This window comes from Leptonychotes weddellii, chromosome 8 (genome assembly GCF_054177405.1).
Source record: "Leptonychotes weddellii isolate Sample4059 chromosome 8, ASM5417740v2, whole genome shotgun sequence".
Classification (NCBI taxonomy): Eukaryota; Metazoa; Chordata; class Mammalia; order Carnivora; family Phocidae; genus Leptonychotes; species Leptonychotes weddellii.
The window spans coordinates 2,725,654-2,749,106 of NC_138376.1; the positions used below are offsets into that span (position 1 = coordinate 2,725,654).

A 23,453-nucleotide genomic window follows, 5' to 3' on the forward strand; every position below is an offset into this window, starting at 1 on the left:
TTTTTTTTTTAAAGATTTTATTTATTTATTTGACAGAGAGAGACACATTGAGAGAAGAGCACAGGCAGGGGGAGTGGAGGGGGGAGAGGCAGGCTTCCCGCTGAGCGGGGAGCCCGATGCGGGGCTCGATCCCAGGACCCTGGGACCATGACCTGAGCCGAAGGCAGACGCTTAACGACTGAGCCACCCAGGCGCCCCAGATTTTAGTATGTACTTAACGCCTTCCTTCCGCCTTCCTTCCATCCTGCCTCGTGCTGTAGGGCGGGCTTGTCCCAGGCTGCTGCCTCTGCCCCTAATCTCTCTTTCCTCTTCCCCAGCTGTTGCTTGAGCACCAGGATGCGTATCAGGCTGGAGCTGTGTTTCCTGATGCCTTCTACCCCAGCATCTGCGAGAGAGGTAAGATCAAGTCTTGCAGAGCCACATGTTGCCCTCACTTGGTTGACAGGAGCAGCTAGGACAGAAGAAATCTTAACGTGGAGTATTTTCCACTGTCGTTGGTCAGTGACTTCGTTCACATGACTGCATTTTTCATTTAACCAAACCTTACCTACTTAAGCGTAGAAATTCTGAAAGATTTCACGATCCTACACGTCCTTACTTGCTTTCCTGCTTTCTGGTGAAGAGAAAAGATTTTGAAAGAGACTGAAGGGTCTGGGTTCTTGTTCCAGCTGTGCTGTCTGTTAGCATGTGACCCTCAAAGTCTTGCCGTGCTAAGTCTTATTTCCACGCCTGTGACGTAATGATAATAAGCCTGCTTTGCCCCTTTACTGGATTTTTTTGGCGTTAATGCATATTCTTTTGTCAAGTGTTGTACAGATCCAAGGCAGTGTTATCAGTGACCTGGGCTTATGGGGTGTATTGGGGCCCCAGCAGGCATGGAAGTTGCACTCCAACAGAGTAGTCAGAGGGGTGTTTTATAATGGGACCATTTACAGAGCTACAGGCCAGATGTAAGTCTGCAGGAACAGTGCAGGGAGGGAGCAGCTGCTGGAACTGAATGGGGAGGCTCCCTGAAGGGGGCCAGACCTTCAGTCAGGGACACAGCCAGCCCCCGAGACCCCAAAGTCGGGGATCTGGGAGAATGAACATTTCTCCCCCACCTCTCTTCCTTTTTTCTGGTCTCCTCTCCATTGTCCCCACTGGCCAAACCCAACCCAACCAAAGCTGACGGGCAAAGAGCCCTTCAGGGGCACCGTGCAGGGCAGAGAAGGATGGACAGCAGGTCTGGAGGGACAGATGAAAGATACCCAGTACATTTACGTCACGTAAACCATATTTGGAGTCTCAGGCTCAAAATCCCAGTGTATTTTTAAGATTTTATTCATTTGAGAGAGAGAGAACACAAGGGGGATTGGGGAGGGGAGAAGAGCAGAGGGAGAAGCAGACCCCTCGCTGAGCAGGGAGCCCAATGTGGGGCTCGATCTCAGGACCCTGGAATCATGACCTGAGCTGAAGGCAGACGGTTAACCGACTGAGCCACCCAGGTGTCCCACCAATGTTTGTTTTAATATAGCAATGCCTTTAGGCTCAATGAAATGTTTAGGGTTACCCACTCCTGTAGTTATGATACCAAGTACGCTTTTGTATTTGTCATATTTGTAAGGTTGGGTGGGTTTTTTTTTTTTTTCTTCTGTTTCCTTCTTAGGCTGTTAACTATGTTTTCTTAATCCTTTTATTTTGCCTGCTTGTTAGTTTTTTTCTCTCTAGACCTATTTCTAATTTAGCGTTTCCCAAATTGTATTCAGGAGGCTGTGATGTCTCTTGATAATTGTTCCTTGATATCTTACATAAGAAGTTAAAAAAGGGGTGCCTGGGTGGCTCAGTTGGTTAAGCGACTGCCTTCGGCTCAGGTCATGATCCTGGAGTTCCGGGATCGAGTCCCACATCAGGCTCCCTGCTCAGCAGGGAGTCTGCTTCTCCCTCTGACCCTCCTCCCTCTCATTCTCTCTGTCTCAAATAAATAAATAAAATCTTTAAAAAAAAAAAGAAGTTAAAAAAGGACTTTTTTTATTTTATTTTATTTTATTTATTTATTTGAGAGAGAATGAGATAGAGAGAGAGCATGAGAAGGGGGAGGGTCAAGGGAGAAGCAGGCTCCCCGCCGAGCAGAGCCCGATGCGGGACTCGATCCTGGGACTCCGGGATCATGACCTGAGCCGAAGGCAGTCGCTTAACCAACTGAGCCACCCAGGCGCCCAAAAAAGGACTTTTTTTTGACAATTAAATTTGAGAAAACTTGCTTAATACATGCCATCTTAAGAGACCAACCAAACTCACAGTGCTGAAGGCTCTGTGTTCCACATTCTCTGTTTTTCCTCCACCAGTAGATGCCCTCCTCCCTGACCTAAAGCTCAGGACCAGTGCAGACTGATGTGCCAGTGAGCTCAATTAGCATTATGAAATCTACGCTGACTATGAGGAATTTGACACAGACTCCTCTTAGATTTTCATGGATTTTTCCAAATTTTCCCTTGATCCCACACATACCTACTTGCACAGCACCTGTCGTCTTTGATTTGAGGGCTCACTTTTATTGCATCTTGGAAGAGCAAATGTTCTCACTCCGTTGCCGAAGAGGCAGCTGTTTTTATATTCTGTTCATCAGTTTACCTAATACTGAATCAAATCTGTAACAACAACGATGACAGCTGGCCCACCCAGGATTAGAAGCAGCCCTGCTGACCCTCAGTAAGCGACAGCTCAGCTGTGGGGACAGGTGCGTGGGGACAGTGACCTGGCTGCCACCACCCCGCAGGCTCTGGGTGGGCTTTCTCTTCTGTTCAGTTGGATTAGAGAGGGGAACAAAAAGCTTTGCTTGATCTGGCAATTTGGTTAAGGCGAGTTTTTGTCCAAAGAGCTGCTGCTGTACTTAATTTTGGATTTTTATGGAATTCTGTAAAATAGAATTTTAAGTTCTATCTTTTAGGAAAACAGAGCAAATCAAATTTCATAGTTGTAATGTCTTTGAAAATCATTTCCAGAAAAGCCAATGATTTAAGACTGGTTAGAATGTTTTTACTTCAGCGACAGCAAAACCATTTGAACAGAGGGATCTAAACTCTGGAGTTTTGGTTTCAGTTGCCCCTCATGACGTGACGCCCCCCTCCCATCCCCCCTGCACCCCACCTGCACCGCCCTGCTGCTGACTCCGGCACCCCCCACACACCCCTTTTCTCCTTCCCTTTAGCACAGAAATGGAAAACACTTCAACCTTCATAGCAGCCCAGGTGATTGCAGATGCTATGAGCCGGTCTGGCTTTCTCTCTCTCCCAGCTGGCTCTTCTGTCCTAGAGGCTTCCTCTGAACATCAACAGAAGAACCCGAGAGGCTCGGAGGGAAGGAGGAGGAGGGTTGCGGGAGGTAGCGTGGTGGCAGATGTCACTGGGAATCTCCAGCTTTTTCAGAAAGACTCCTGAGACCTGCTCTTGTCTCACCAGGGCAATTCCATGACGTGTCTGAGAGCACGCACTGGACCCCCTTTCTGAATGCAAGCATCCACTATATCCGAGAGAACTACCCTCTTCCCTGGGAGAAGGTAGGCACGGCCCTCTAGCGCCAAGAGGAAATTCAGCTCCAGACACCCCCACCCTCCGTCTGCATTTGCACTGCACCCCATCCCCACCCCAGGCTCCGGGAGGGCTGCTCACCCTTATACCTTCAGTGCCAGACACAGGATGTGCTTAGTTAATACTTGAATAAACTACTTAGAAAAATGCAGTAGGTCACCATTTTGCCCCAAGAGTAAATCACCTGAAAGCCCTTCTAAGGCACTGCAAAACTTTCAAAAAGTCCTTTGTGGTTTTTGTCACTAGAAGCTACAATGTACCCGCCTCTGATTTTATTATTGTTAAGTCTTGGGGGTGGAAATCCTATTTATTAAACACTGTAACAGGATCTTTATAAAATAACGCAAGTGCCCATCCCTCTAATTTCTTATTTGGCAGGACACAGAGAAATTGGTAGCCTTCTTGTTCGGCATTACGTCTCACATGGTGGCCGACATTAGCTGGCACAGCTTGGGTATCGAGCAAGGATTCCTTAGGACCATGGGAGCCGTGAGTACATGTCTGCAGGTGGATGACTGTACGGGAGTGACACTGTCCTGCCCAAGATGAAAAACTGGCCCTTTCAGAGGAAAGGAAAACTTGAGGCTCTTTAGAGGTCATGTGGAGGCAAGACTTCTTGCCCAAAGCAGTCTTCATGTCCATCTCTTCCTCTTCCTCTTTCTGCTCTGTAAACTCCATCACACGGGCAGAACCACTAACGTGCACCGAAATCCGCGATAAATGGGATGTTCTGTGTCGTCGCAAACAATATTTGGGAAATCCCATGTTTTATTCAAGTTGTATTAGTAAGGATATGAAGAGCTGCCACTTAGTCCTATTTGGAAGGAATGATTCCACGTGTGTGTGTGCTTTTTAAATGTTCTTTTAACATCCAGAAAAACTTCCTTCTTGAGTGTAGTTGGCGCAGCGTTCCGTGAGCTTCAGGTGCACGACATGGCGAGCAGCGGCCATACCAGATGCTGCGCTTGCCCCCCCGTCCCCGCACGACCCCCCACGCTACCCTTCACTGTCTTCCTGGCCTTCATTCCTGTGACTCACCACTCCGTAACCTCCCACTCCCCTGCACCTGTTTTTCCGTTTTCTGTATGAAAATGCCATCGCCCCGAACTGAAAATGGCGCTCTTGTTTCTGCAAGTCCCCCCTGGTCACCAGTCGCTCTTAGTCCATTCTGCTTGGACTCAGTAGGGACTGTGTATTCATCCTCCGAGGTGCAGACGTTCGCAGTGGTTTTGTTACCAGCCGTTAATACACAGCTCGGCTGCCACTACAGTTTTTAACAATAAATTTTTGGAAAATCGAGTCCGTCTAGGACAGACCCTTAGCATTCACTGGGTTAGGCATTCATCTCCTCACTCCTGGTGGGGCTGTGGGGTAGGGGTTTGGGCTACAATTTGTGATTTATATAAAAAACACACATCAGATGATTCTTTTTCTTCCTCAGGTTGATTTTCATTACTCCTATTCTAAGGCGCATTCGGCGGGTGATTTCGGTACTGTTTATTTACATTTGCCAAAGTTTCTTTTGCGATAGTTCTATCCCATTTGTTACGGGGTCACTACTGCACCTTAAATCTGTATTCCCCCCCCCTATGTTGAATAACCTTCTTTCTCCGTAACAGATCATTTCATGATGAATTAGGACTGGCTGTGTGGTTCTCCTGAGTAAAAATGTCATTTTCATATTCTATGAAATAGGTGTTCAGTCACTTTGTGAAATGGCTGGTAACCAGGCAGTTATCTAGGTAACAGGAGTGCCGATGCACAGCAAAATGTGTAAAATATTTAAAGTAAAATACGTGTTTTTATCACGTCTTGCCAGTCCATATACTAACTAGCTTTCTATTTTAATACTTCATTTATAGTATGGGTATATCTCATTTGACAGAGAGATGTATTTCTGAAAAGTTGTATGTGTGTATTTCTTTATTTAAAAAATCACATTTCATCATTGACTTGTGTCATAATTTAGAAAAGCTTTACCTTTATATCAGCTTAAAATTCATTACCTAAGGTCACCTAATACTTTAGCTTTAAAATGGTACCCTCCATCTTTTTCCTATAGTAAATTACCTTGCAGTAGCCAAAGTAGATGGTGAATGGTGTTTTAAAAGAATCTTTATGGTTCATCCTTCCTTAAAGAGAAAAACTTTCAGTTATATGGTGTTTCTTTCTTAATTCATATGTTTTACTGGCTAAGATAGAAATGATCACGTTTTCTTAAAGATCTGCTTGTACCTAAAACAATGATCAGAAAAGTGTGGACAAGGTGATGAGCTAATGACCTGGATTGTGCAAATCTGTGTGGAAAGAAACATGCCATGTCTTGTCACTAACCGACCAAATGTAAATATTTTTCTCCTATCTTAGGAGGTGATGTGTTGAGCCAGTTTGAGTTCAATTTTAATTACCTCGCACGACGCTGGTAAGAACAATTACACTTAACATATGTGTTCTCTGAATGGCGTTTAGAAGCTTGACCCTTTTTATCCCCTTAGAAAATGTAGCCTACAATGTAATTAGGAGTCTTGCATTTGTAAATTTTGAAAAGTAAAACTGCAGATGAGAGTAGTTTAAGGAAATGCTTTGAACTTGACTGATGCCATCTAAAAATGCATACTTGTAAAAAATAAGATCATGTACAGCTGTGTAGCTACCACTTGGCTCAAAAGCAAGCCTTACTGGTGTCTTATAAGCTCCTTGCCTTCTCTCCCACGAGAGTAAGCCCTCCTGTGGGGTTCCTGTTAATCATTTTGTTGCTTTTCTTTATAGTTGAATAGTATGGATGGATGTGTCCATATACAAAATAGTACATGGTTTTAATCTTTTTTTTTTTTTTTAAAGATTTTATTTATTTATTTGAGAGAGAGAGAATGAGAGACAGAGAGCAGGAGAGGGAGGAGGGTCAGAGGGAGAAGCAGACTCCCTGCCGAGCAGGGAGCCCAATGTGGGACTCGATCCCGGGACTCCAGGATCATGACCTGAGCCGAAGGCAGTCGCTTAACCAACTGAGCCACCCAGGCGCCCCTAATCTTTAGATACATAGAATTGAGTAGCGTGTATTCAAATTTTGCTTACATTTCTATCTGAGAGACAGTCACATTGATGTGTTTGGCTGTAGCTCATTTTCCTCACTACGTGGTCCTCCATTATATGGATAGACCAAATGAAGTACTCCATTCCAATGGGGAAGGGTATGTAAGTAGTGTGGAGTGGTTTTGCTTTACATGTAGTGTTGCTGTGAACATTTTTGTGCATACGTTTGTGCACCAGAGGGAAATCTCTCTTGTAATCACCACTAGACATGGAATTGCGGGGTGGGTCATAGGGTGTATGCATATTTAACATCAGCAAGCCTGGGCTTTGAGAATGGTCTTCCCAATTGATACTCTCCTCAGGTTTATATGGTAGTTTTACTTCTGCATTCTCCAAGACTTGGTATTGTCCAACTTAAAAATAGCCTGTTTGGTGGGTAATGGTATCTCATTAAGTTTTAATTTGCATTCCCCATTGATTAATGAGGTTGAATATTCTTTCATATTTTATTGATCATCTGTGTTTGATATTAAGTGAAAATCTTGTTTAGTTTTTAGCCTTTTCTGTTGGTTTGTTTGGCCTTTTTACTTAGTTGTGAGTGTTCTTGTATATTAGGGCTTCTAATCTTTGCTTAGTTTATTATATTTTTTTGCAGTCTGTGGCATGTCTTTTTCCTTATGATGTATCTTAATAAACAGAACTTAATTTTAATGTAGTTGAATATATCTATCTTGTCCATTGTAATTTGTACTTTTGATGTCTTATTTAAGAAATCCTTCCCTACCTTGAAGGCATGAGGTCATTCTCCTACTTAGCCTTATTTTTTTAAACTTTGTCTTTCATTTCCCTGGAGTTAATTTCTTGTATATTCTGAGAGAGAATCTGATTTTATTTCTTTCTGTAGATCTAGATAGTCCCCAAATCAGGACACTTATCGATAGTCTCCCCTTTTTTCACTGGCCTGTAATGCCCTCTCTGTCATAAAATTTCATATGTATTTGGATCCATTTGTGGGCTTTCTGTTCTGTTCTACTGACCTGTCCATGAGCAATACTGATTTTTTAAAATTACAGTGACTTTATAATACATCTTGACAGCTAGTAGGGCTAGTCTCTCAGCCTGTCCTTTTTCTTTAGACATACCTTGCCAATTCTTTTGCCTTGGCTCTTTCAAATAAAGTGAGAGGAGCAAGTTGCCATGTTCCAAGAAAAATCTTGTTGGAATTTTTAGAAGTTTATTATTCGAAATATTGAGTCTTCTCATCCATAAATATGCTGTGTATTTTATTTAAGCCTACTTTAATGACTTCAAAGTTGTATAAGTTTTTCCCATCAAGGTCTTAGAGGTTTTATTCAATTTTGTTGCAGAGACTTTTTATTTGCTACCATGAATGGTAACTTTTGGTACCAGTTTTATTTTCTTTCTTTTTTTTTTTAAATATTTTATTTATTTATTTGAGACAGAGAGAACGAGAGAGAGAGAGCACATGAGAGGGGGGAGGGTCAGAGGGAGAAGCAGGCTCCCTGCCAAGCAGGGAGCCCGATGCGGGACTCGATCCCGGGACTCCAGGATCATGACCTGAGCTGAAAGCAGTCGCTTAACCAACTGAGCCACCCAGGCGCCCCCAGTTTTATTTTCTAATTGATTGTTGCTGTATAGAATGCAAGTCACTTTCTAATTTTGATTTTTGTACCTAGCAACATTTCTTTTTTTTTTTTTAAAGATTTTATTTATTTATTTGACACAGAGAGAGAGAGCACAGGTAGGCAGAACGGCAGGCAGAGGGAGAGGGAGAAGCAGACTCCCTGCTGAGCAAGGAGCCCAATGTGGGGCTCGATCCCAGGACCCTGGGATCATGACCTGAGCCGAAGGCAGTCGCTTAACCGACTGAGCCACCCAGGCGCCCTATTTGCTAATATTTAAGCAAGTTGAATTCCTGGGACAAAACCAACTTTGCAATAGTATGTTTTCTTTTTAATATTTGTTGCATTTATTGCAGCCTGGGATTTTTGTATTTTTATTTATGGGTGAGCTTGTACTGTAATTTTCCTTTCTTCTCTCCTTGTTTGGTTTACTGGTATCAAGGTTATGCCAGCTTCATGGCATCAGGTAGAAAGTGTTCCTTCCTTTTCTATTCTCTGGAAGTCTATGTAAGATCAAAACTTTGATTGCTTGAATGTTTGGTAGAATCTGTAAAGCTTCCTAGGCCTGGTGTTCTCCCTATAGGGACTTCTTAAAAACTTCAGTCATGGTTATAGGACTACAGTTTTTCAATTTCTTCTTAAGGTGTTTTATTTTTCTAGGGTTTTTCCATTTCATCTAAATGTATAAACATTGTGGCATGAGGTTGTTCTTAATACTTTACTGTTTATTTCTTTTATTTGTACTTGTGTTCCCTTGTTATCTGTAATATTCTTTATCCTGACTTTCCTTAACATTTTTCAACAACTAATCTCATTTCAGTTTCATTATCTTAAAGAATGAACATTTGGGTTTATTGATCCTCTCTATTATATGTTCATTTTCTCTTCTATTACTTTTTACTCATATATTTATTTTCTTCAGGTTCCTGTGAAATTTACAGAGTCTTTTAAGTTTTTAAGTTTAATTCCAGTGTAGTTAACATGCAGTGTTAGATAATTTCAGGTGTACAATACAGTGATTCAACAATTCTATACATTACTCAGTGCTCATCATAAGTGTGTTCTTAATCCTCTCCACCTATTTCACCCATTCACCCACCCATCTCCCTTCTGGGAACCATCAGTTTGTCCTCTATAGTGATGAATCTATTTCTTGGTTTGCCTCTCTCTCTTTTTTCCCCCCTTTGCTCATTTGTTTTGTTTCTTAAATTCCACATATGAGTGAGATCATATGGTTTTTGTCTTTCTCTATTTCACTTACCATTATACTAACTCCATCCATGTTGTTACAAATGGCAAGATTTCATTTTTTATGGCTAAGTAATACTCCATTGTAGGTATACACCACTTCTTCTTTATCCATTCATCAGTCGCTGGGCTGCTTCCATAACTTGGCTCTTGTAAATAATGCTGCTATAAACATGGTGTGCATGTATCCCTTTGAATTAGTGTTTTTGTATTTTGGGGGTAAATACCCAGTAGTGCAATTGCTGGGTCATAAGGCAGTTCTATACACCTCCATCCTGTTTTCCACAGTGGCTGCACCAGTTTGCATTCCCACCAACAGTACACGAGGGTTCCTTTTTCTCCACATCTTCTCCAGTACTTGCTGCTTGTTTTGTTGTTGTTGTTGTTGTTGTTTAATTCATTCTAAGAGATGTGAGGTGATAGCTCATTGTAGTTCTGATTTGCATTTCCCTGATGAATGATGTTGAACATCTTTTCATGTGTCTGTTGGCCATCTGCATGTCTTCTCTGGAGAAATGTCCATGTTCTCTGCCCGTTTTTAATTGGATTATTTGGGGGTTTTTTTTTGGTATTGACTTAATATTAATTCTTTATATATTTTGGATACTAACCCTTTTTATCATATATGTCATTTGAAAATATCTTCTCCCATTCCATAGGATACTTTTTAGCTTTTCTGATTGTTTCCTTCATTGTGCAGAGCTTTTTATTTTGATGAAGTCCCAATAGTTTATCTTTGCTTTCATGTCCCTTGCCTCAGGAAGCATACCTAGAGAAATGTTGCTATGGCTAATGTCAGAGAAATTACTGCCTGTGCTCCCTTCTAGGATTTTTATAGTTTCAGGTTTCACATTTAGGTCTTTAACCCATTTTGAGTTTATTTTTGTGTATGATGTAAGAAAGTGGTCCACTTTCATTCTTTTGCCTGTAGCTGTCCAGTTTTCCCAGCACCATTTATTGAAGAGATTGTCTTTTTTCCCATTGGCTATCCTTTCCTGCTTTGTCAGAGATTAATTGAACTATAATTATGGGTTCATTTCTGGGTTTTCTATTCTGTTCCATTGATTAACATGTCTATTTTTGCACCATTATCATACTATTTTGATTACTGCAGCTTTGAAATACAACTTGAAGTCTGGAATTGTGATACCTCCAGGTTTGCTTTTCTTTTTCAAGATTGTTTTGGCTATGTGGGGTCTTTAGTGGTTCCATACAAATTCTAGGATTGTTTGTTCTAGCTCTGTGAAAGATGCTGTTGGTATTTTGATAGGGATTGCATTTTTTTAAAAGTAGGCTCCCTGCCCAGCATGGAGCCCAACAAGGGGTTTGAACTCATTACCCTCAGATCAAGACCTGAGCTGAGATCAAGAGTTGGTCACTTAACCAACTGAACCACCCAAGCATCGTGATTAGGATTGCATTAAGTGTGTAGATTGCCTTGAGTCGTATCCACATGTCAACAATAGTCTTCCAATCCATGAGCCTGGAATGTCCTTCCATTTCTTTGTATCATCCTCAATTTCTTTCATCAGTGGTTTATAGTTTTCAGAGTACAGGTTTTACACCTCTTTGTTTAGGTTAATTCCTAGATATTTTGTTTTTGGTGCAGTTGTAAATGGGATTGTTTTCTTAATTTCTCTTTCTGCTACTTCACTATTAGTATATGGAAATACAACAGAATTCTATACATTGACATTCGTATCCTGTGATCTTACTGAATTCATTTATCAACTCTAGGAGTTTTTTGTGGAGTCTCTAGGTTTTCTATATAAAGTATCATGTCATCTGCAAATAGTGATAAGCGTTACTTTTTCCTTACCAATTTGGATGCCTTTTATTTCTTTTTTGTTGTCTGATTGCTGTAGCTAAGACTTCCAGTACTATGTTAAGTAACAGTGGTGAGAGTGGACACAGTCGTCTTATTCCTGACCTTAGAGGAAAGGCTCTCAGTTTCTCACCATCGAGTATGATGTTCCCTGTGGGTTTTTCATATATGGCCCTTATTATGTTGAGGCATGCTCCCTCTACACCTACTTTGTGGAGGTTTTGTTTTTGTTTTTGTTTTTGTTTTTTAAATCATGACAGGATGTTGTACTTCGTCAGATGCTTTTCCTGCATCTATTGAAATGATCATGTGGTTTTTATTCTTCCTCTTATTGATGTAATTTGTATTGATTGATTTGTGAATATTGAACCACACTTTCAACCCAGGAATAAATCCTACTTGATCATTGTGAATGGTTTTTTTAAAATGTGTTATTGGATTTGGTTTGCTAGCATTTGTTGAGGAATTTTACATCCATGTTCATGACACCTACCGGCCTATAGTTCTCCTTTTTTATGGTGTCTATCTGGTTTGGGTTATCAGGGTAATGCTGGCCTCATAGAACGAATCTGGAAGTTTTCCTTCCTCTTCTATTTTTTGGGATAGTTTGAGAAGAATAGGTATTAACTCTTTAAATGTTTGGTAGAATTTGCCTGTGAAGCCATTGGTCCTGGAGTTTTGTTTGTTGGGAGATTTTGAGATTTTGATTACTGATTCAGTCTCATTGCTGGTAATCAGTCTGTTCAAATTTTCTATTTCTTCTTGTTTCAGTTTTGGTAGTTTATATTTTCCTAGGAATTTATCCATTTCTTCTGGGTAGTCCAACTTGCTGGTGTATAGGTTTTCATAATATTCTGTTAGAGTTTTTTTGTATTTCTGTGGTGTCATTTGTTATTTCCCCTCTTTGGGGGGTTTTTGTTTATTTAAAATCTCTCTCTCTCTCTCTCTCGTCTGGCTAAAGTTTTAATCTTCGCAAAGAACTAGCTCATGGCTTCATTGATCTGTTCTATTGGTTTTTAGTTTCTACATCATTTACTTCTGCTCTACTCTTTATTATTTCCTTCCTTCCACTGGTTTTGGGTTTTGTTCTTTTTCTAGCTTCTTTAGGCATAAGGTTAGGTTGTTTATTTGAGATTTTTCTTGCTTCTTGAGGTGGGCCTGTATTGCTATAAACTTCCCTCTTAGAACCCCTGTGGCTGTATCCCAAAGATTTTGGACTGTTGTGTTTTCATTTATTTCAGTGTAATCTGTAATTTCTTTTCTGATTTCTCAGTTGACCCATTCATTGTTTAGTAGCATGTTATTTTACCTCTATGTATTTGTGTTCCTTCCAGTTTTTAAAAAATTTTTTATTATGTTAATCACCATACATTACATCATTAGTTTTTGATGTAGTGTTCCATGATTCATTGTTTGTGTATAACACCCAGTGCTCCATGCAATACATGCCCTATTTAATACCCATCACCAGGCTAACCCATCCCCCCACCCATGTTCCTTCCAGTTTTTATAATTTCTACTTTCATAGCATTGTGGTCAGAAAAAATGCATGGTATGACTTTGGTTTTTTTGAATTTGTGGAGGCTTGTTTTGTGGCCTGATATATGATTTGTTCTGGAGAATGTTTCGTGTGCACTGGAAAAGAATGTGTATTCTTCCGTTTTAGGATAGAATGTTCTGAATATATCTGTTAGATCCATTGAATCCAATGTGTCATTCAAAGCCATTGTTTTCTTGATTTTCTGTTTGGATGATCTGTCCATTGATCTAAGTGGGGTGTTAAAGTCCCTTACTGTTATTGTATTACTATCAGTTATTTCCTTTACACTTGCTATTAACTACTTTATATGTTTGGGAGCTCCCATATTGGGTGCATAAATATTTACAATTGTTGTATCTTCTTGTTGGATTGTCACCTTTTTTATTACATTGTGCCTTTATTTGTCTCTTGTTACAGTGTTTTATTTATTTTTTTTATAGTGTTTGTTTTAAAGTCTGTTTTGTCCAATATAAGTATTGCTACCCTAGCTTTCTTTTGATGTTCATGTGCATGATAAGTGCTTCTCCATCCTCTCACTCTCAGTCTGCAGGTGTCTTTCAGTCTGAGATGAGTCTCTGGTAAGCAACATATAGATGAGTCTTGTGTTTTTTTTTTTAATCCATTCTGTCACCCTATGTCTTTTGATTGCAGCATTTAGTCCATTTACATTCATGGTAATTATTAATAGGTATGTTTTTTAGTCCATTTTGTTACTTATTTTGTGGTGCTTTCTTTAGGTTTTTTTTTTTTTCTGATCCTTCTCTTGCTCTTTTCTCTCATGATTAGTTGGCTTTTTGTAGTGATAGACTTAGATTCCTTTCTCTTTGTTTTTTTTATATCTATTAGTGGTTTTTGACTTGTGGTTACCATTACATACACAGGTTTGTATATAACATCTTCTGCACATAGTCTGTTTTAAGCTGATGGTTGTTTAACTTGAACCCATTCTTTACTCCCCCCCCCCACACACACACATTTTAGGGATCTGGTGGCACAATTTACATCCTCTTATTTTGGTGAATCCCTTGACTTATTTTTACAGATGTACTTTTTTTACTGTTTCTGTGTTTTCTACTTTTCATACTCTTCACTTAACGGTCTCTCCTTTCCACTCACAGAGTCCCCTTTAACATTTCTTGTAAGGCTGGTTTAGTGGTCATGAACTCCTTTAGTTTTTGTTTGTCTGGAAACTGTTTATCTCTCCTTCTAAAGGCTGGATAGAGCATTCTTCACTGCAGATTTTTCCCATTCAGCACTTTGAATATATCATGCTACTCCCTTCTTGCTTTCAGATTCTGTAGAAAAATTAGTTGATAGCCTTACAGGGTATGGTATGTAACTGTCTTTTGCTGCTTTTAAAATTGTTTATTTATCATGACTTTTTGCCATTTTAATTATTATGTGTCTTGGTGTGGACCTTCTTGAGTTTTGGGGGGGTATCTCTGTGCCTCCTGCATTTCAGTATCTGTTTCCTTCCTCACATTAGGGAAGTTTTCAGCTATTATTTCTTCAAATAAATTTTCTGCCACCCCCCCTTCTCTCTCTCCTACTGGGATCCCTATAATGAGAATGCCATCATGTTTGATGGAGCCACTGAGTTCCCTAAGTCCATTCTTGTTTTGCATAATTTTTTCTCTCACCTGCTCAGCTTGATTACTTCCATTACTCTGTCTTCCAGATCATTTGTTCTTCTGCTTCCTCTAGCCTATTTATTCTATCAAGTGTATTTCTTATTTCAATTATTGTGTTCTTCATTTGATTTTTTTTTTTTAATCTCTGTGTTAAGGATCTCACTGATGGCCTCCAGTCTTTTCTTAAGTCCAGGGAATATCTTTATGATCATTACTTTAAATTCCCTATCACGGGGCACCTGGGTGGCTCAGTTGGTTGAGCATCTGCCTTCAGCTCTGGTCATGCTCCAGAGGTCCTGGGATCGGACTCTGCTTCTCCCTCTTCCTCGGCCCCTCTCTTGTGCTCTCTCTCAAATGAATAAATAAAATCTTTAAAAAAAATAAAAATTCCCTATCAGTCATATTACTTACTTTGCTTAGGTCTCTTTCTGTGATTTTTGTCCTGCTTTTTTTTTTTTTTTCCAAGATTTTATTTGTTAGAGAGCATGCACACAAGCCGGCGAAGCAGCAGAGGCAGAAGGAGAAACAGGCTTCCCACTGAGCAGGGAGCCTGATGAGGGGTTTGATCCTAGGACCCTGGGATCATGACCTGCGCTGAAGGCAGATGCTTAACCCACTGACCCACCCAGGTGCCCTGTCGTGCTATCTCTTTAAGGGCAGAGACGGAGCTTCCTGTTACTCTCTGGGCTCTTCCAGAGCCAAGCCCACTGATTTTTTTAAATTCTAGGCTTTAAGTCCCACTGGCTAGAACTCAGAACATTTGGCCCCTCTCATTTTCAAAGCTAAATGCTGTGGGGATGTAGCTCCCCCTTGCAGGCTCCCCAGTGTGATAATCTGCTTCTCACCCCTCCCTGAAACTCATGGCTCCCTCCTTCTGGTAGCCAGACCCATGGGGTTTAGCAGCCCCACCATGTCTCTGCCTTTTCTACTCTGCTTGAGCTGGTCTCTTCTCTACATTTAGTTGTGGAGTCTCTTCTGCCAGTCTTTTTTTTTTTTTTTAATTATTTTCGTTTTAGTAATCCTCAATATGGGGCTGGAACCCACAAACCTGAGATCAAGAGTTACTCGATCTTCTGACTGAGCCAGCCAGGCACCACTCTTCTGCCAGTCTTTGGGTTGTTTTCTGGGTTGTTGCACTGATGTGAGCATTGGCTCAGTGAGATGGGATCGATCTAGGGTCCTCCTGCTTTGTCATCTTTCATCTTTGTCAGGAGTCTCCCACTGAGTCTCAATTTAAGTTCTAGCATTAATCAACTCTTGTAAATATCCCATCTGTGCTTGAAGAGAATGTTCTCCAATTTTTGACCTAATGTTACATATATGCTTACTAGTGTAAGCTCATTAAATTTACTATTAAAATTATAAATAGCCTTTTTATTTTATATTAGGTTGATCTAATAATTACTGAGAGAAAAATTTGTTAAAAAACTTCCCCCAGCGATAGTGGATTTTTTTTTTCCCATTTCTCCTTGAGGTTCTGTCAACTTGATATATAGATATAGATATAGATATATGTATGTGTATATGTGTGTATATATATGTGTGTGTATGTGTGTGTATGTATGTGTGTATGTATGTGTATGTGTGTGTATGTGTATGTGTGTGTGTATATATATGTTTTGAAGATACGTTGTTAGGTACATTCAAGTGTAAAAATCTCATGTGTTTCTGGTGAGTTGAACCTTCTCATCATGACATAGTGACTCTCCTCATCTCTAATGAATGCTTATTGCCTTCAAGTCAACTTTAGCAGCTCTAACTATAGTTACGCTGGTTCTCTTGGTTATGTCCCATGGTGCTTGAATTACTCATGGCCGTAGAGTTGCATTTCTCCAGCGAGGGTTTGTCTGGACTTCTGCAGGCTGCCTCGAGGCATGTTAACCTAGGACCACATTGAGTTACATTCAGCCCTTGAGGTTTTCCTGATTACAGCGATGGCATGAATGCAGGACAGAACATTTGTGGGACTGGTAGTAGTTAACGAGTTTTAGGGGGAGATCTGTTTCTCCCCTTCTCTGTGCATTGTCAAGATGTCCTTTTTAATAGGTTGGGTTTGTCTCTAGCTGATACTCCTGCCGAGGGTGTAGCTTTCAATGCAGAGTCTCTTCTGAGATGGGCTGCTTTGGCTGGTTCCTACGCTTCAGCCCACATCTTCGGCATACAAGGCAGCCATCGGAAAATCTCCAAGGGCTTGGGGCAAAGCTTGGCTTCCACATTTGCTTACCTCTTCAAGTTTCCAGTTTCAATTTGTTTTGGGCTTTTGGAAAAGAAAACCTTCTTGCTAGCATGGTGATTCATCTAAAAAAATATTTTTGTTATTGTGTCTAGCCTGAAGCTATTTCTGTTGGGAGGACAACTCTGGTGCTCTTGTAAATTAAAAAGTGGATATATCCATAGATTCTTTCTTATAAATACACTAAAATCGGGTTTTGCTTGGTTGTGGTTTCTGTCCAGTATAGTCTAAGGCTTCAGAAATGAAGACAGAAGATGATTTAGCATTAATCTCATGTGTGCTACTCTTCTTCCAACTGAAACAATGAGGAGCTGTCAACCAAAAGCCTGATTTAGAATTCTTTTTACCATCTTATACTGTTTACTCTAAGTAGAGGAGCTATTTTTGGTGTTTTAAAAATAATAACTTTGGGGGCACTTGGGTGGCTCAGTCGGTTAAGCATCTGACTCTTGATTTCAGCTCAGGTCCTGATCTCAGGGTCGTGAGATCGAGCCCTGCGTTGGGTTCCACTCTGGGCATGTAGCCAGCTTGAGATTCTTTTTCTCCCTCTCCCCCTCCCCTCCCTGCTCTCTCTCTCTCTCAAAAATTAATAATAACTTTGGAGAAAAATTCAGTGCTCCAAAGAATTAAAATATATTGCTCCTTGAACTGTGAATTCACAAGACTAAACATCCTTTTTATACCTTAAGAGTTAGTTTCCTGTCTTTGAATGTACCTTCATAAATACCGGATTAAGCTATCAGTTGTTTGCTCTGCATCTTTGGGGAAATTAATTCTGTTTTCTGTGCTTTAGTGTCCTCTTAGGTCCGGTGGGAATGTAGTAGTACCAACCACCTAGGCTTTTAGGTAGGATTAAATAAATAGTTCATGGAAAGCACTTTGCATAATGCCTGGCACGTAATAATCATGGAGTAAATGGTCGCTGCTTTTGCTGCTGATATTATCTTCAAGTTCAGAATCTTATTTTATTCCATTGCTTTTCTCAGGTATGTGCCCATTGAAGATCTGCTGGAGATTTATAAGAAACTCTATGGCCGAGAAGTCATCACCAAAAATGCAATTGTTGACTGTTCATACCTTCAGTTCTTGGAAATGTAGGTGTGACCCAGAGGAAACTTTGTGGTTGATTTGAGTGTGTGACTTCTTAGTGCACTTGCTGACATTTTAAGTCTCCGAGTTGGATTTTGGATTTCTGGATTTTTGCTTTTTTCAAAGGCAGTTGCATCATGGTAGATACATGTAGATGGAGCTTGGTTTTTATTTGCTTCACTTCTTTGTACAAACACAACTCAACAGGCAAAATTTTTGTTCATGTTGCAGGTATGGTGAGATGTTAGCTATTTCCAAGGTAAAGGCTTCATTCTTCAAAATCTTCATTTAAAGGATTATAAAGTTACCAGGAAAAAAAACTTACTTAGTTTTCTTTTTCTGTGCCATAGCTTTATTCCACTTACTCCAGAAAGTCTCCATTTTTGGTGGAACAATTCCAAGAATATTTCCTGGGGGGACTGGATGACATGGCTTTTTGGTCCACTAATATTTACCGTCTGACGAGCTTCATGTTAGAGAACGGGACCAGGTGAGACCCTGCCCCACTTCTTCTACCAGTCACTCCTGCCCTGTCCCTCCCTCTTCTGGTGCCGCTCCCAGGTTTTCACTTGATCAGATGAAAAGGTCTCACGAAGTGCCAGCCTCTCCTAACCAAGGAGGAAAAGAATGGAAACTCCGGTCTCAAAACTCAGACGCGCTCCCGTCTGATTACACGTGCCGCTGTTCCCTGTTTCAGGGACAGAGAGATCCTGAAGAACCGTGCTCGGTGGGAGGGCCCCCCTCCACCTCTGGGCTGTGTCTTCTCTTCCGGGAGGACCCAGGCTGTGCCCAGGCTCCAGCGGCCACGGTTCAGCGAGCCTCCTTTCCACCTGCTGTCATCTCAGGGATAAAGGGTTTCAAAGAGCGCTTCACTGAACACCCCCCACCCCCACTCCAAAGTAAAATCAGAAATGGATGCATTTGTAAATCACAGCCTTCTGGTGGAGTCTGACACTCAGCCCGTATGGAACAGCATCTGGGGCCCAGCTCCTTCTCCGCTCCTGCCCCACTCCTGCTGTGCATGTCTGGGAGGAGTGTTAGCCAGAGACTTAGCCCAGGGTGTGTAGAGCAGGGTAGACGGGCCGCCCAAATCCCAGCCGCAGTGGCCCATAGGCTCGCAGAGTCTGCCGGCTGCGTGAGATGGCCAGGGCTCCCCTCCGAGCCAGTTCGCAAGCAGGCGACAGAGTCTGCGGCCATCTGCGGCTGCCGACCTGGGTGGGGTGGGTGGGGGTCTGGAGAGGGAGCAGTGGAGGCACCACCCCGTGCTGGCAGGGCGCGGAGCTCAAGCAGCAGCCGTGGAGTGGGAGACGGGGTTCGAGGGCTGGGTCTGCCCCAGGCGGCTCTTCCAGGTGGAGGAGCATAGGGCTGGGCTAAATTGGAGGGACCTAAATCCGTGTAGCTTCGGGATGTTACGTACTGGATGATACTCTTCTGTGCCCTTAAAAACCTTTGCTAGTAGTCAAAGAATGGTAACCGTAATTATATATTATGCTTTGAAACAAAATTCCCTTGCATGATAAAGTCAATACTAGGCTGTAAATATTAAAACCTGTTTTAAACAGTTGGTAAACAGTAAACAATCCAATATAAATACTATTTTTTAATAGTGAAATAAGCCTCCTGGGAAATCCCCAGGCTCTCCTTCTGTGGCTGTGGGTTTTTAGGTGCACACAAAGATAGCGGATGGGCTTTGAAATTGGCAAGACCTGCCTCTCACTGCTGAGTTACCCCAAGCAAGTAGCTAAACCTCCCTAATCTTTCTCATCTGTGAAATGGGGACAGTAATAATTCTATTTTTGCCATGGGTTTTTGGGAGGATGACGTGAGGTCACTCATGCAAATGGTTTAGCATTAGGGAGCACTTAATACATGTTGGCTACTAGTATTATAATTATTATTGGAAGGAAGTTAAATTTATATTGGTCATATGAGTGTGAATGACCTGCATTTATTTGTTTTTATAAAGTCCATGTGTCATGATCCTCAAGTGGAGAGCAGCTTTGGTGTTTGTTTTGGTTAGGTTGTCCAAATAGCTACAGACAGCTAGACTTTATTCTTTAATTAGGAGAGCTGTTTGTGAAGAAACAGATTGTCTCTTGATCTCTCTTCTAATTTGTCAAGGCAAATTCCATGAATTGACTGCATCTTTACACACAACACACACACACAAAGGAAGATTCATCAGAATTTGTGGAACTTTATGAGAACTTTGGGGCTCCAAAGAGAAGACAAATTCATGAGTGAAAGAAACAATGTACTTGTTTTCATATTATAAGCATTTCTTAGCTAACTGATAAAACTCTAGTACCGTATCTTCCTAAAGAAACAGTGAAAGAATGGTACATTCCCAGCCAGAGCGCTACTTAATTCAAAGATTATTCATAGGGGCACCTGGGTGGCTCAGTCGGTGAAGTGTCTGCCCTCGGCTCAGGTCATGATCCTGGAGTCCCGGGATCAAGTCCCACATCGGGCTCCTTGCTCAGGAGGGAGTCTGCTTCTCCCTCTCCCTCTGCCCCTCCTCCCCGCTTGTGCTCTCTCTCTAATAAATAAATAAAAATCTTAAAAAAAAATGGGCATGATCGGGCAGAGAGGGGCACAGTTGGGAAACTGTTTCTTTCCATCTTGAACTCCCAGATGGTTCATGTTAGTGTGGGGACCGCTCAGCAAGTGGAGTCGGGGGGTGGGGGTGGGTGAGGAAGAGGATGGGAGGATGGCTGTGAGTCGGGGCTGACCGGAGCGTGGGGCTGCCTATGTTACCGTCCTGCTACCAGCAGTCAGCTCGTCCACCCTCATCAGGTAGGACCAAGGTTCTTCGCCCATCACGTCTGGCTCGGCAATGAGCCCCCCGCATTAGGCTGCTGGAGGCGGCTTGAAGTGCACCACCGATTCTCAGTAAAACTCACGCTTGCGAAGGAGGTAGAAAAATGCCTGATTCATCTCTTTCCAGTGACTGCAACCTGCCTGAGAACCCTCTGTTCATTGCATGCGGCGGTCAACGAGCCAGCACCCAGGGGTAAGTGGATTCCAAAACTGTTCCTAGAAACAGAACATCTTGGGGCGCCTGGGTTGCTCAGTTGGTTAAGCGACTGACTCTTGGTTTCGGCTCAGGTCGTGATCTCAGGGTCCTGCGATCGAGCCCTGTGTTGGGCTCTGCGCTCAGTGCAGAGTCTTGCTGCTCCCTCTCCCTCTGCTCCTCCCTCCTCTCTCTCATAAATAAAACCTTAAAAAAAAATAAAAAGAACATCTTCCCCGGAAGGATGCTCAACAGACATTGAAGGCACAGGATTTGTAGACACACAGAGGTTCAAATTCCAGGTCTGCCGTTTACAGCCATGTGATTTTGAACAAGTCGCTAATTTTTTTTTGAGGTACAGCTTCCTCCTTTGGCAAAATAGAAAAAACATGTGCAGGGGCCCCTGGGTGGCTCAGTCAGTGAAGCGTCTGCCCTCGGCTCAGGTCATGATCTTAGGGTCCTGGGGTCGAGCCCCACATCAGGCTCCCTGCTCAGGGAATAAATAAAATCCTTAAAAAAGAAAAAAAAAGTGCATATTCCCAAAATCATGGCCTGGATAGCATGCAGGAATGGAGGTAAACAACACATCAGGAAGTTGCTCGCTAAACAATAAAAATGGCAGGTAAATAGTAATATTACTGTTATTATGCATAACCTTTATCCATATTTCACCCTGAGAAAGTCGTCATTGATGAGACAGGGTGAGGAGACTTCTAGGTAGTTTCTGAGGAAGGGGGCCAGAGGGTGGTACTCCTGCTGGGGTCGTGTGCCAACTGCATGTGCTTAAAACTGTATTAATACTACAAATATCAATAAGGCAATATTTCCTCCTGTCTGCTGCCAGGAGCTGGTTTAGGCACTGAGGCCTCGTGAGCAGGGCAGAAGGCGTTCCTGCTGTATTAGGGCGTGCGTCCTGGCAGGTGCATGGGCGCTGGCCAGAACTCATACATGCTCTCAAGTGTAGGAGGGAAGAGGATGTATCACAGAGCATCCCAACCCCATCCCAGGGGAGCTCTCGGTGAAGAAGTGTTTCAACCGAGACACTTCAGAGTGAGCGAGGGTTAGACGCTCAAACAGGACATAGCAGTGAAGGGTCCTAAGGTCAGAGAGCAGAGAGCTTCAGAAGAACAGAAGACAGGCAGGTTCAGTTAAGCCCTCATGGTTGGATTTATTAAATTAGGCCAGTCTTTTCTTTCTTTCCTTTCCTTCCTTTCTTTTCTTTGCTCCCTCCCTCCCTCCTCCCTTCCTTTTTGGTGACTGACTTGAGTGCCTTTAGGTCGGGCTTGCAGTCTCTAGACTGTCAGGGTCCCCACGCTGGGCTGTTTCACACGCGCCCCTTTGCTCACTCCCATTGTGTGGGCTTCACTTCAGTCACTTGGGAAGCCTGTCCGTCTCCTCTAGGCACCTGATTTGTAGTCTCGTTAGAATGCATGAATTTGAAAACGTGCTTTTATTGTTGGATTCATTCTAGCAGGTCTTCAAAGATATATCCGTACGCCTGCATGCCGGCTTCCCAAATAGCTACATTATTTCTTGACTATTTGTGTGGAATACTGAAACTCTTTTTTTTTTTTTTAGTAATCTAGAAGAAATTCACAACTTCCATGCTATAGGACTTTGAGGCTCTGGGAAGCATTTTTGATAAGGACAGGCTTTTACACCTTGGAAACATGTTCATTAAAATTCCGTGGGATGTCACATGAAAGGTGTTTCTTCAACTTCCAGATACTCGAATCTTACGTTCTCTCACCAGCGATCGACTTGATGTATTCTTCAGTTCCTTCATTCAGGGGCCTGTTGCTCCCTCAGTCTGACCCATTTTGTTGTCCCTTTTCAACAGCTCCAGAGTGCAGAAAAATGATTTCCATAGGAATCTGACTGCATCCCTAACCAAAGATGTTACGAAAAATATAAACTATACTAAAAGAGGTGTGCTCTTCAGCGTGGATTCCTGGACCTCGGTAAGAGTTTTCTGCTTCCGGTGGGGGAAGGAGGGACATGCTGCCCCCATGATCTTGTGCTTATAGACTCACTGGCCCTTCAGTCATTCACTGAGAGTCACCTGCGCATGAGCCAGGCCACAAATATCCTTGGCCTCCAAATCTGTTTTTTTCCAGAGATGTTCTGAGATGTGGGTGTGGACCTCTGTGGCCTTGGGCCAGTCCAGTGGAGCCCGAGGTGGCCCTGGGCACCTGGGCCAGGCCTGCTTTGCCCTTAGGCAAACCGTGTCAGCAAAATGGCAGGCTCACCGTGCAGAGCCCCATGCAGGGGGATGATGCATATGAAATCCGTCCGTGAGATCACCTTTTAAGTGTCAGATGTTCAACTGGGGGTTTAAGATGAAAGGGAAATGGACTCTGACCTTTAGAAAATTTGTCTAATTGGGGTGATAAATACACAAATAATCATATGCAAATAGAATGCAAATAACATGTAGGTGGGGAATACTTTGCCTATAAGATAAGCTTGCATCTTCGCTCTCAATCAGAGACAGCTTCACGGCAGAGGCGGCATTTGCATTAGGCCTTGAATAGTAGATAGCATTTCATCAGTGAGCATGTATCTCTTGGGAAAGTTTGGGGATATTTGGAAATACGAGTAGACTCGTTTGCTTGGAAAACAAGACAGGGAT

The 23,453-nt window shown here is 42.2% G+C and overlaps 1 protein-coding gene across 3 annotated transcripts in view; it reads left to right on the plus strand.

The window, feature by feature from the left end:
- GPLD1 (glycosylphosphatidylinositol specific phospholipase D1) overlaps positions 1–23,453 on the plus strand; it is a 55,325-nt gene that overhangs the window by 16,650 nt on the left and 15,222 nt on the right. For all 3 annotated transcript variants that reach the window (XM_081827602.1, XM_081827603.1, XM_006739309.3), the window contains 10 exons: positions 318–396; positions 3,438–3,535; positions 3,945–4,055; positions 5,008–5,056; positions 5,934–5,988; positions 17,706–17,813; positions 18,040–18,067; positions 18,159–18,298; positions 20,756–20,821; positions 22,662–22,782. In XM_081827602.1, the coding sequence (XP_081683728.1) occupies positions 318–396; positions 3,438–3,535; positions 3,945–4,055; positions 5,008–5,056; positions 5,934–5,988; positions 17,706–17,813; positions 18,040–18,067; positions 18,159–18,298; positions 20,756–20,821; positions 22,662–22,782 (855 nt within the window). The remainder of the gene's footprint in view (positions 1–317; positions 397–3,437; positions 3,536–3,944; positions 4,056–5,007; positions 5,057–5,933; positions 5,989–17,705; positions 17,814–18,039; positions 18,068–18,158; positions 18,299–20,755; positions 20,822–22,661; positions 22,783–23,453) is intronic.